This window comes from Gavialis gangeticus, unplaced genomic scaffold, assembly GCF_001723915.1.
Source record: "Gavialis gangeticus isolate Ggan-Ray unplaced genomic scaffold, GavGan_comp1, whole genome shotgun sequence".
Classification (NCBI taxonomy): domain Eukaryota; kingdom Metazoa; phylum Chordata; order Crocodylia; family Gavialidae; genus Gavialis; species Gavialis gangeticus.
The window spans coordinates 29,885,916-29,898,543 of record NW_017728995.1 but is presented as its reverse complement, the minus strand read 5'-3'; the positions used below and the strand labels follow the sequence as shown (position 1 = coordinate 29,898,543).

Sequence of the window (12,628 nt, the reverse complement as noted above, 5' to 3'; positions counted from 1 at the left end):
TCACTCCAGTGTCCTCTCAGAGGCTAGGTCACACTTCTGGCTTTCACCAAAGCTTCCCCAGGCCGGCTGTGCTTCCTGTGATGGTTTGGCCCCCTCTTACTACTGCGCAGGTTAATGACTCCAGTGGGGCTTGGCTGCTGGAGGAATTGCTGGTCACAGCAGGTAGCTAGGGCCAGGGCTAGGGAAAGCCCGGGTGTCAGGGTGGAGTTCTTGAGCTGGACCGTGTTATAAAACAGGGGCCCCAAGTGGGCCCGTGGCAAATAGCCTTGGTAGGGAGGTGCGTGGCTGCATTTCTTACCACCTGCAACATGTAGGAGGTAAGGGGCTCAGGGGGGCATATTCATACGAGACTGACCTGCCAGTGCCACAGCCCCTGGACCACCAGTCCTCTCCATTCCTTCCTCCTCACAGGCGATTTAGATTCATAACCTGATTTATCGCATCTGCTGCCACCACTGTGGCCCAGCTGCCACCGCCGCCGTGGCTCTCCTTTGAAACTGCTTTCCAGAGCATGCGAACAAAGGCAGGCGCAGGTTTGCTAATGGGCAGAGAGGCTGGCATAGCTATGCCAGCCTGCACAGAGCTCCAAAATAGCCCCAGCTTGGGGGCCTTCCAGGCACGCTGCAGAAGACACCTGTTCAATGGGGTGCTTGGAGGGAACGCTGCCTGGCACAATGAGGGGCTGGCAAGGAGCCGGTGTGTCAGTGCCTGGCACAGCTCCTGCCTGTGCAACCCTGCTGCAGGGAGTGCATTAGGGAGCCTGCATAGACCAGCACTAGCCCAATACTGCCACAGCGCTGTTGCAGCACAAAGCTGCTCCGGTGACTCTCACCCCCATCAGCTAAACGCTGTTCATCTCCACAGCGGCACAAGGCCCAAGCACAGCGGTTGTGCCCATGGAAGGCAGTGTCGACTGCACACAGCTGTTTTTCAGCAATGCTGAGCCCTCTGCGCTCCCCCACGACTGCACCCAGCACTACAGAGGAGGGGGTATGCCGCGGGCCAGATTGCCAATAGGGCCCAAGCACCTGCTGGAGTCACTTGGGAGTAGGAGCACCTGGCCCTTCAAACTTAGAGCCAAAAAATCCCATATCAGGCACATACAGGCACCAACTGCTTGTGAAGACTGGTCTAGCCTGTCTGGGTTGCTCCAGGAGCAGCTGGCGCCTGGTCCCATGGCTGCCATCGCACGATTCTCCGAACCCAGGGAGCAAGTTTAGCAAGACTCTCCCAGTCTGAGTCACATCCTGGACTGTTCTGCTCACAGAATGGGGCTGACTGCAGCTCCCTGAGGAGACAACCTGTCCTTGAACCACCTAGAGGTGGTCGCACACTACAGAAAGCAGAGGCCCTTGCCCTGCCCTGGGTGAGGCGGTTTTCAGTAGAATCACAGAAAGTGAGGGTTAGAAGGACCTCAGGAGGTCACATCTGGTCGAAGCCCCTGCTCAAAGAACCAGCCCCAGTGAGATTATCCCAGCCAAGGCTTTGTTATCTGGGTCTTCAAAACCTTCAAGGACGGAGCTTCCACCACTCTCTGGGTAACCTGTCCCAGTGCTTTAACACCCTCCTAGTGAGAACATTTTTCCTAATATCCAACCTCAACTTCCCTTGCAGCAACTTGAGCCCATTGCTCCTTGTCCTGTCATCTGTCACCACTGAGACCAGTCCAGCTCCATCCTCTTTGCAGCCCCCCTGCAGGGAGGTGAAGGCTGCTAACAAATCCCCCCGTAGTCTTCTCTTCTCCAGGCTAAATAAGCCCAGTTCCCTCAGCCTGCCCACATAAGTCATGTACTTCAGCCCCCTCACCATTTTTGTTGCCTTCTGCTGGACTGTCTTCAATTTGTCCATGTCCTTTCTGTAGCGGGGGCCCAAAACTGAATGCAGTACTCACAGTCTGGCTTGTAAAATCATGAAAGTGAGGGGGGCAAATGAGTCTTCCTCAACATGTCTCACAGCCCTCAGCAGGTCTAGATTAGCAGCAGGTGGCAGATGCTGTAACTGCTGTTGGTAGGAGAGGTCTTGAAACCTGGAAGCAGCAGCTTTACTCATGTAAGCGATGCCACTTGCTCTCTGGCCACCCTCAGCTCCAAAAAATGAGGCACATCCTTGGTCTTGCAGGTTTTATTGGTGCAGCAAAGTGGGCTACAACACAGCAGCCCTATTGCAACTCATTTCTTACTCAGCCCCTTTGTACCAGCAACGACAGCCTGGGGCCTGGGCACTTGCCACTGTGACTATGTGTAGTCAGAGGTTAACAAAAGGGCTTTGGTATTAGATGGAACAGAATACGCAGCTGAACCACATCCACTCTCTTTAAAAACATTCAAAACGAACAAGAGGAACCAACATGTTTATAGTATCATAGTACTTAGGGTCAGAAGGGACCAAAACAGATCATCAGGTCTGACCCCCTTCCCCAGGCAGGAACAGGTGCCGGGATCATATCACTCTAGCCAAATAGCTGTCCAGTCTCCTCTTGAAGACCCAAAAAACCCAGGATGTGGGGGGCCAGCCAGAAGTCTGGGCACACACCCAGCCTTGGACTCACACCCTTTGGCCCTGGAGTCAGCACACACACCCCTAAGCCACACAGGCAGGGGCTGCGGGAACACAAACAGGGGTTGTGAGAGCATGTTATGAGAGCTTTGAATTGAAACCAACAGGGTTGGTGAAAGGAGGAAAAAAGCTGATGCTCACCAGAGCATTTTGCTGTAGATCAGTATTTAAAGAGAAGCACAGAAGGCCTGGGACACTTCCCAGTGCAACATTCATACAGGCTTGTGCTTCGTTCGGAGGGGAAAAGTGTGGAAATCCGGGAAGTAGCAAAGCTGTGCTCTGCACCACTATGGAAATGAAACCCTTCAGGGATGTACCTGCAAAGAGCCAAACACGAGGTGACTGAAAGAAGCCCACAACCAGTATTCCAGCCTGGCTGGTTTCTGGTTATATTAAAAATGATTGCCTCTAAATCCCCCTAACAAACACTGGAGGCAGCAACAGAGAGCATTACTGAGAGGAATTTTAAGCAGCAGCTGTGGTGCTACCTTCTACAACCTGGGAACGCGAGCTGCAGCTGGAACGATCACTTGGTTCGGAGATGCCCTTGGAAGTGACATCAATGACAGTCAAGAAGCAGCAGGAAGAGAGCTGGGATGAGGGGTCCCAAGAAGCCTGGAGGGGACCACCCCCTTCTCCCCAACCCCAAAAGCCAGCTTCTGAAGCTGTGGACAAACATCGCTTAGATCAGCAGGTGGTGACCTACAGATCACAGGCCAGATCCAGCCCATGAAGAGAGTGAATCTGGTCTGCAGCACAAGGGATGGGCGGCATACAGTAGTGGGCCATCTCCACGGCCCAGTGCTGTGCATTCCTCTGCAATGTGCTGCCCCTGCCCTCCCTGCTCCATGCCAAACTGCAGCCTCTATTTATCATTGCTGAAGTCACTGCTCTTCATTGCCATTGGTGACAGAAATTTGTGGCACCCAGTGGTGACAATAAGTGAAGGCTGCCAGGGGAGGTGGTGAGACAGCATCCCCAGCACAGAGCAGGGAGGTCTGGGTACCGCAGAGGGCATCAGTGGACCACAGTTTCAACTGGGGTACAAGCGGCACCCGCCTGGAGTCTTTCAGTCAAGCCTAGCTATTGTCTAAGAGAAGGCTGCCAACCCCTAGGTCATTCCAAATGGGGTGTGAAATGGTAGTGCACAGACATGCATGCCCAATGCCAAGCCATCCAAGGCATTACACAAGTGTACCTGGAAGAATCAGGTACTATTCTAGTTGGCTGCATTTTGTAACTTCTGTTATGTGCACATGCTCTGTTCTGCAACACAGGCCCATTCAGTCCTCCAGGTATCACACAATGCAGCACAAACCCTGCCCTCCAAGGGGCTGCTCCATCACTCAGGCTGAATACTCTGGGGGTGAGCCACATGCTGCAGCGACCAGCTGCACTCAGAGCAATAGGAGGTGGTTTCTACTCATTCTTTTGAACGCTTTCAGAGATTATAAACCCAGAGCATGGGACAAGGGTGAGTGTTCCCACCAGGGGGACAGCAAAACATCCTCAGAGTGTCCTCAAGGCTGGTTCCAGGTCACTTCAATTCCTGAATCTGTATTGAAAGCTGAGGAGGTTGTACAGGTCTGCCTAGTCACCCAGTCAAGCCTAGCCCTTGTCCAAGACACAAGCACTGTACGCTGCCCTTGCTCTCCAACAATGGGCCCAGTTCTGAGAAACGGCACTTGCTCAAAGCTGAGCAGCCACTGGCACTACCTCTGCTTGGGCAGAGGGCACCCACTGCAGGCGCCCTGCTGAACTGCAACCACTTTGGAAAAATACAATGTACAAAGAAAGTTTGCAAAATCCCCGAGGAGGCAGGAAAAGGGCAGAGCTGGTAATGACAACCATTAGCATTGTCGTCAAACAACAGGGGGAATAATTAGCTCTCTTCCTTGCTGTGGAAACGCAGCTGCAGGTGTCTGAGCTCCCCAGACAAGACACACCACTGTTTGCCTTGCACTGGGGTAGTAGCCAGATCACTCCCACTCCCCAGCCCTGATCCCCAAGAGCTGCTTCTCAGGACCAAATGCTGGCTGGGTCTTCCCCAGATGACAGCACACTCACCATTTAAATGCTAACATCCATACACTTGACCTTTTCATTGATCAATCCAATGCCCTGCAGAGCTGCTGTTATCCCAGGAAGGGAACTGGAGCCAAGATAATTATGGCCTTTTAGGCCCCTCCTTCCCCATGCTTGAGAGGAACACTGACTATAAGCCTCCATCTAACCGTGGCACAGGCAGGCCAGCAGGCAGTCGTGCGAGGCACTAGCAGTCACAGGAGCTCAAGCAGGCAGGCAGGGAAAGAATACCACTTCCATTTTTCAGAAGCACATCATGCAAACAAGCCCGACCTAGGGCCAAACTTAGTCTGACCACAAACAAATGCTGCAGAGTCACATCAAGACCATGTTAGGCTCCATGGCTATTAGAGGAGTCAGGACCACAAAGCAGGGACCAGTGATGCTTGATGTCAGGTTCCCTTGCCGCTGGGCAACTCAAATTGATGAGAAAAGGGTGGAGGATTTCACCGTCTTGGAGACCTGTGGCATCCTGGTTCATGGAGGTCAGGAAGGGGCTCCAAGCAAGAAAATCACCCTTTTGCTTGTTTTTAAATGAACCAAAGGAAGACAGACTGAAAGAAACAAAGAGACCCAATAATTTATTGGCAGAGCTGGAAGGGGGCACTTGCAAACCAACAGGCTGGCTCTCAACTAGGACACTTCTCCCAGCTGCAGAGATGTTCTTAATACTGGTATCCCTCAGCAGAAGGCTCTGGCATGAGTGTGAGATTGCAACATCCTAGGTGCAGTGTACAGAGAGGAAGAAGAAAGTGCTGAAGGAGGCGCCTTGGTGGCACGCTGCTATGGGAAAGGTTGGCCTCCCGCCCCCGCACCAAAGAGAGTTTGTGTGACAAGGTCAGCCTGGTGTCAGTCACCGATGCTCAGGGCGTTGAGTGGGATCCTTCCCCAGAGAGGAGAGCGAAAAGGGACCTGGTCAATCCAGGCTGCAAGTCCCTTCAGAGACCGGAGGGCATGGATGAGACCTCTCCTTGGTTTCCAAGGTGGTGAGGAGTCCAGTGCCAACCTTGCTGTTCTCACAATGTGATTTTTGTATTTCGAAAGCTTGAGTTATCCCTGGAAGACAGAGAGGGAGAGAACAGGAGATTAATCATATGAGCAAGGACTTGGCTTCCAAGACAAGTCTCATGTGTTCCATGATGCAGACTGGAAATGGGTGGGTTTTTAGTAGCTGTGCTTGCCCTCAAATCAGACCAGCTAACTACTAAGCAAATCCACATTCTAGCCAGTGCTCCCACTCAAACCCCAGGTGCTACTAGTCACCAGTGCACTTAGATGGAGGAAGAGAAGATCCTGGGTTCCTCCTTATCTGTTAAGAAGGTTCAAGGATAATAGTAGTTGTCAGCCATGGGCTCATTTGACATCTCAAAACTTCCCAGTAGATTTCAGGATAAGAGCAAGCGCCTCTCGTACAGGGCCTCATCTATTCTGTTCTCAAGCAAACAACAGCTACTTTGTTTGGCAGCTGAGCTTATAGCTCTAATCTCAATGGCAGTCTGACCTCTCTTGATTTTATCCCCAATACAGGGAGCTCTTTGTAAGAGACACTATCAAGAAGTTCAGATTTTACTAACCTCAAGAACTCCATGACCTGGAAGGGAAGCTCTTAGAGCTGATACTGCAGCCCTCATTCACGTGAGCAGGGCCACCCATAAAAGGGGACCATGGAACAAGAGCACTTGTGTATCTATTAGGGGTGCACCAAGAAAGACTTTCTGGTGCAATACTGATGGCCGATTATTAACGAGCCATATTGGCTAATACCGACTCAATTGCCAATAAGCAAGCCTGGCAGATTGGAAAACAGCATCTGGCTGGTAAGTATGTTGAGGCGGAAGGGGTGGGGAGCAGGGGAGGGAAGGGTACAGGGGGCTGGGGTGCAGACTGAGGCCCCTGCAGTGACAGAGGGAGTGGGACTGAGGCTGGGACAGGCGTTGCGCAGCTGGGGCAGGGCAAAGCACAGGACAGAGCCACAAGTGGCTTGTCCAAGGGGAAGCTCCTGCTGCTATCCAGTCCCCCTGGGGAGGCATGGGGGACATGTGCCCCCAGATCTGCACATGGGGCAAGAGCAGGCTGCCCACTGCGGGCTGGGGCAGTATTGGGCTCTCCCTGGCAGGGTGGTTGGGGCAGGGCTGCAGCGCTGGGACGAGGTGGTTTGGGGGTGGCTACGGCAAATTCTGGGGTGGCTGCAGCCCAACCTGTAGCCCCTGCTCCCAGCACTGCCGTCACCTGCCCCAGCCGAACCCCCGGCTGGGAAGAGCCTGGCGCCGCTCTCAGCCCTGAGTGCAGTGGCAGCCCCCTCTTGCCCTCCACACAAATCCAGGGGGCTTGCATCCCCCATGGATGTGTGCAGTGGTGGGAGCCTTCCACCCTGCCCCCCACGCCTCCTGGATGAGCCGCTTGCAACTGTCCTACACCCCACCTGTGCACCGCTTGCCTCTGCCCTAGCCCCACTCCTGCCCTCTCTGCAGGGGATTCAATCTGCCCCCATCCCTTTCCCCCAAGAGACTTACCGTCTGGACGCTGCTCTCCAAGCTTCTGGGCTGCACTCCTGGCCGCACACACGCACGCAGCATTTATTGGTGACATTATCGGCCACATCAGCCAAAAAAGCTGACTGCCAATAACGTCAATTCTTTTTTCATCGATGCTGATATGATATGGAATGATGTATTGATGCACCTCTAGTACCTATTCTTTCAACACATGACCTGTCACTCAAAGCTCAGGTCTCTGACAGCTACAGGGCCTGTGCTTTCTGCTCACCATATAAAAGCAGTGACACTGGGCCCTACAGGAATGAACAAGCTGGGCTGGGGGGAATTCTACAAGGTTAGATCAAGCACACATCCCAGTAGGGATCAAGCACATGTCCCAGCAGGTCAGCACAGCTAGCTGAAGCCATGCTACAGAATAGAGGCAGGCAGTAAGAAGTGGAGTTTGCCGAAGGACTGTGAAATGCTTCTTAAACCTCTGGGCTAGCTCTGTGCTCTGCTGAAGTGCTGTGTGGAACCTGGACAGCCGGCAGGGCAGTCTGGCCTTTCTTGGGGGGGGATTTGACAGTAGTCCTTTTCAAGTCTATTGTATGCTGGACACCCTTCTGATATCTGGGGTGTTAAATGCATTATCCTGCTGTTAGACACATGCTTGGAGGTCATCCTCAGAAAGGCAATGCTAAGCACCATAGTCCCATGCTCCCTGACAGCAGAGCTGGGCAGCCCTGCTAGTTGGGGGCACAGTTCTAAACTCACTAGTGCAACCCAGGTACCTGACGGCAGCTGCATGATGCCTCATCTCCCAGCACTGTTCTCTCGCCCACGCCAAGCCTACAGATGGCAATAGAGTTCACCTTGAAGAGCAGGTTCCTACAGGTCTCTAATTAGCGATTAGCTGTTGCCTAGCAGGGGGAATCCTGACTTTCTCTCTTCACTCCCCATTACCATGAAGTCCCCAGTGCCTATTTCTCGGTCACCCAGGCTCTCTCTGCTCCTGTCACTGCTTGCTCTGCTCAGTGTGGGTAACAAAGGCAATTAAGACAGTTGAGTCAATATTACCAGCATATTCAAATGCGCTTTGCACATCTACCGTCTTCTATCGGTAAATCACCAACTGTGCTGTTATTTTATTCTAGAAGGTCATGGGAAGGTCTTCTAATAATACAAACAGCACTAAGCACCGTGTTTAGTGTTTCATAAACATCTCGTTAATCCTCCCACAAAGCCAATCCTGTGAGGTAGGCAAGAAAAGTTCTTTGTTTCTGTCCACAATCACCGAGTGAGTTTATCCAATGCATTTCTGCTAGATGGTAAGGTGGGAAGTGGTGGCAGCCGGGGGGTTACCAACCAAGCTTGGAAGGCAGCTTTACATGTACAGCTTTATGGGATTTGGGACATTGCAACATATCCCCCTTGGGCAGGTTACTGTACACTGATGTGTAGCAACCGGAGTGATTACTCAGCAGCAATCCAGCTCATCTACAGCGTCATGACAACAGAACGAGCCTCAAGTTCAGCAGGCAGTGTTCTAGCCACTTAAAGGAAGGTGCCTGCCATCACGTAAGTGGAAAATAAGGGACTGAAGATGATCTTGGTCATGAGATTCACCTCTGTGCTGAACCTGCCTACCTTACTTATCTGCACATGGTTGCCATTAACAGAGGAACTTGTGGAGTCTCATCCTGTTATCCACAGCTTGTGCTATTTTTAAAACAGAGCAATTCCTGCATGATCTTCCCAGACAAGCCTTCATAAGTGGTCAAATTTATTCTGCCATTGCTCGGCATCAAGAGCAAAGGCATGCATGCCAAGCTCAGAGCCCCTTTACCAGTGGGCAAATGTATGTACCAGTGTCTGATTCCAGCTCTAAACAGCCAACCCCTCTGCAGTACAAACAAGCTGAGGCCATACCTCTCAGCCTCCTGGGCCTGGGCCTGGGATGTAGCTGCCTTGCAGACAGAGGACACATCATCAAAACAGCAGCCAGCATCCCGGCAGGAAATGCAAGGTAAAGAGACACGACACTCCATGGTGAGAATGTTAGTGCTTTTGGATTCAAAGATCACTTTTGATCTTAACTTAGCCAATAGCAAAACGGGATGGATCAGAGGCCCACAGTGCAAGCCTGTGTTGGGGTCAGAGTTGGAGGATCATCCCTGTGGCGGAGAGGTATGCCATACAGTCGCGTAAGAAGAAAGATGAGGCCCTACCCTGGGTGTGACAGAGAGAAGGGGAGCCTTCAATCAGCGGCCACTGCTGTTCACCAGGCCATGAAACTCCTCCCAGGCCCTGGCAAGCCAGAGGGAAAAAAAACAGCACTTGAGATCAAAGGCTTCTTAACTTTAATGAGAGCAGAGACATTCAATGGCGTTTTGAAAAGCACTCGTTGGGGAGCAAGGCAATATTCTCAGACAGCCTCAGTGGACAGAAGCATCCTTAAAATCCAGCCAAGCCTCTGACAGCGCGAGCAGCTTTGAACTCCAGCACTGCCAGGGCACTTCCTCATTGGTTGGCGGCAATCAAGCCGTGTTAATACCCAGAGACAAGGCGATGACCTCCTTCCTTTTTTAAAACTGAATTTCTATTTCCCATGGCTAATAAAATAACCCAGGCTAGAGGACTGTCAAAGTCCTTGGCTGCTTAAACTACGCTAGCTTCTGGGCTCCTGCTTCAGCACATACCTAGATATGTGAACCCCCTGAAATGCATTTGTTTTTATGCCATATGGCTTCATTATTACCCCATTCTCTAACCAGGCTTCAGAATCCAATTATTATTAGAGAGTCTCATTTTCTAGCATAAACCTGCATTGTTAATGACAACCACAATAGACGCGCTACAGCTATTTGAAACGAAAGTGCTTTCAGATAAGTCACAGGGACAGGCCTAACGTTCCATTCCCTGGTGGAGGATGTGCTCCTGATGGACAAAGCTAGTAGACTGAGAAATTGCTGTCTGTTGTACAAGGACGGCATACCGAGAGCTCTCTCCGGGAAACAACACTGAGGTTAATACGACCATGACTAGTATCTTCTGGAATCAGATACATCAAAGGGCTTTGTAGCTCTCAGGGCTCCTGAATATAGCACGTGGGGCTGCAGTACATGCCAAGCCATTTAACGTAACCTAAGCAATCCCAGAGGCACCGGGAGATTAGAGACAAACCAGCTCAGTTGTCAAATCTGATTCTGCCCAATAGGTACTTATTTCCAGACCTGAAGCTCGTTAGTTTGCAATGGGCTTTAAGCATGGCAGGGGAGAGTCTGGAAGTACATTCCACGCTGCCACTGTGCTCTGGATCTTCCGTGAGCTCCGAGCTAAGCCGTATACTGCATGCTCTGCCATTTTCTGGCCAGCTATGCAGAGGGAGCCCAGGAGAGTGGGAATGTGTAACGCCAGGACTGAGAACTTGGATCTAAATACATGCTCTTCCTTTCGAAGAGTGAGGAGGGCTACATTTCCCCTCCACAGGCAACCTGCACTGAAGACCAAAGGACTCCACACCTCTCAGTAAGGAACAAGAACCACCCTCAGTGCACCTCAGTCCTGCAGGGATGGCCCTTCCAGGGAGAAAACACAGGAACTCAGCCCTCGGCCTGTGTGGCCTGCCAAAGGGACCTGTTAATACCCACTGAAACACCACATTGCCAAGAGTTGGCTTCTTTCCCTTCAGTTCCTTCCTCTCCCAAAATGTTCTTCACCAGGATGGACAAGTAATGAACGGTCAGCTCACGGCACCCTTTCAGAGACAGCATGCACTGGTCAGGGCTAGGCAGCAGCCCCATGCCAGCCCTTTGCTCTGATGGAACTAATGGAACAAGAGGGGAACACTGCAAAGATATGGAGGTAACACAGGTGCAGGGCAGGGGCTGCTGTCTGGTTTGGTTTGTGTACCAGCCCCACCCTGACTGGCTGGGGTTCAGAGCAACCTTAGGTCAAAGGCAAATGAGGGTGATCATGGAAGGGGGCCTCACTGTGGCTTCTAGCAGGTAGGAGTTTCACAACACCAGTTTGGCCAGCATGGCAGGTCCTGCTTGGAGACGTGTCCAAAAACAGAAGAGCCAGGCTAGAAGCTCACTGCCAGGAAACAGCACAGAGACAAGTTATAACAGGAAAAAGCCCTACCCCACCTCTGCATCCCATGACTTCTCTACCTCCAAGCATGGCCTACACGCAAGGTCTCCCCTCTTTGCATACACCTAGCTGGTACCAACAATCAGGACTACAAGGCCAGGAAACCATGCAGAAAAAGGGATCTGCAGAGCCCTGGATAGGGTTGAAAGCACCATAAGCTGCAGAACACATGGAGGCTGGAATTAGAAGGACAACAAAATGGAGCCCTTCTGACCAGGTGCATCTGCTTCTGACTGCCTATACAGTCTCCCTCTTCTGGTCCTAGGCTCTTCTCCCCTTCACTCCCCTCATCTACTGCACAGGGCCTCAACTCCTCCATGGCAGGCTGTCCCCAGCTCTTCTCTGGTTAATGTTGCTGCCTTTGTGTCTTTCTCCCCTACATTACCACCTCCGGTGCTTCCTTGGTCTCCTTTCCTGATAGCACCAGTTATTCCTGGACAGATTTATTTCTGACGTGAAGCCAGCACCCACCTTCTCCAGTTAGGATCACCCTGGCTGCTGTACCCATGCTGTGTTCCGACTGCCAAGTCCCATTCCTAACCTGGTAGCAAAAGTCCTTCATACTGCAGGAAATCTAGAACATAAAGCCTCACACATGATACAGGAATAAGGGAAATCAGAAACCTCTGCTGCCTGGCCCGAGGAGGCCAGTCCTGTTACTGTGTTCCCCAATGCTCCTGTACAGTTCTGGGTCAGCACATGTAGGCACTTTTCAGAGCCCTGCAACCACAGCAGCTGAGCACCACACATAGATGGGGGTGGGGGATTATTTTTAACAGATGGGGAAACTGAAGCATTGGTGACTAAGTGGGCCCCACCATGGGCCACGCTTGTGGAAGAACTAAGACTTGGTGGGGCCTCCACTTCTGCCACGAGGCCTGGGGAGAAGAACTGCAGTGAGAAGCCAGCAGAAGACTCCACTGACAGAAGCAGTTGCAGAAGCTGCCAGAACCAGGCCGGAGGCCACCGAGACCCTCCTGCAACTCTGACTGTCCCAGCCATCCCTCTTCTTCCATTTCAAGCTAGTCTCTCTCAGCCCTTCCCATCTTGCTGATCCTAACCCAAACTACCCTAAAAACATATGCAAACTAATATGTCTTCTTCTGCCATCAGCATTCACTGTGCATCCTGCCCTTCCTTCCACCTAGTGGGTGTTGTCTCTGTAGTCTTGTCCTTGCTCTTGGCATAGGGACCATCTAAGACACTGTGTGTGGACAGTTCCCAGAAGAATGGAGCCCCATCTTTGGCTGGCCCTACCATAACAACAGACTTGCTCAAAGTCATCTAGGAAGTGATCCCAGACCCTTCCAACCTCTCCTTCCTTTTGCTTAAAAAAAAAAAAAAAAAAAAAAACAAAA

At 51.8% G+C, this 12,628-nt stretch overlaps 1 protein-coding gene across 2 annotated transcripts in view; it reads right to left on the bottom strand.

Annotated features, from left to right (window-relative positions):
* Positions 1-5,196: 5,196 nt before the first annotated feature.
* EIF4E2 (eukaryotic translation initiation factor 4E family member 2) overlaps positions 5,197-12,628 on the bottom strand; it is a 25,853-nt gene continuing 18,421 nt past the window's right edge. Inside the window, exons 7-8 of one of the 2 annotated variants that reach the window (XM_019503418.1) lie at positions 9,347-9,425; positions 5,197-5,697 (exon numbers count right to left, since the gene is read on the bottom strand). In XM_019503418.1, the coding sequence (XP_019358963.1) occupies positions 9,380-9,425 (46 nt within the window). In that variant the 3' untranslated portion in view covers positions 5,197-5,697; positions 9,347-9,379. The remainder of the gene's footprint in view (positions 5,698-9,346; positions 9,426-12,628) is intronic. The other variant, XM_019503419.1, reaches the window with a different exon arrangement.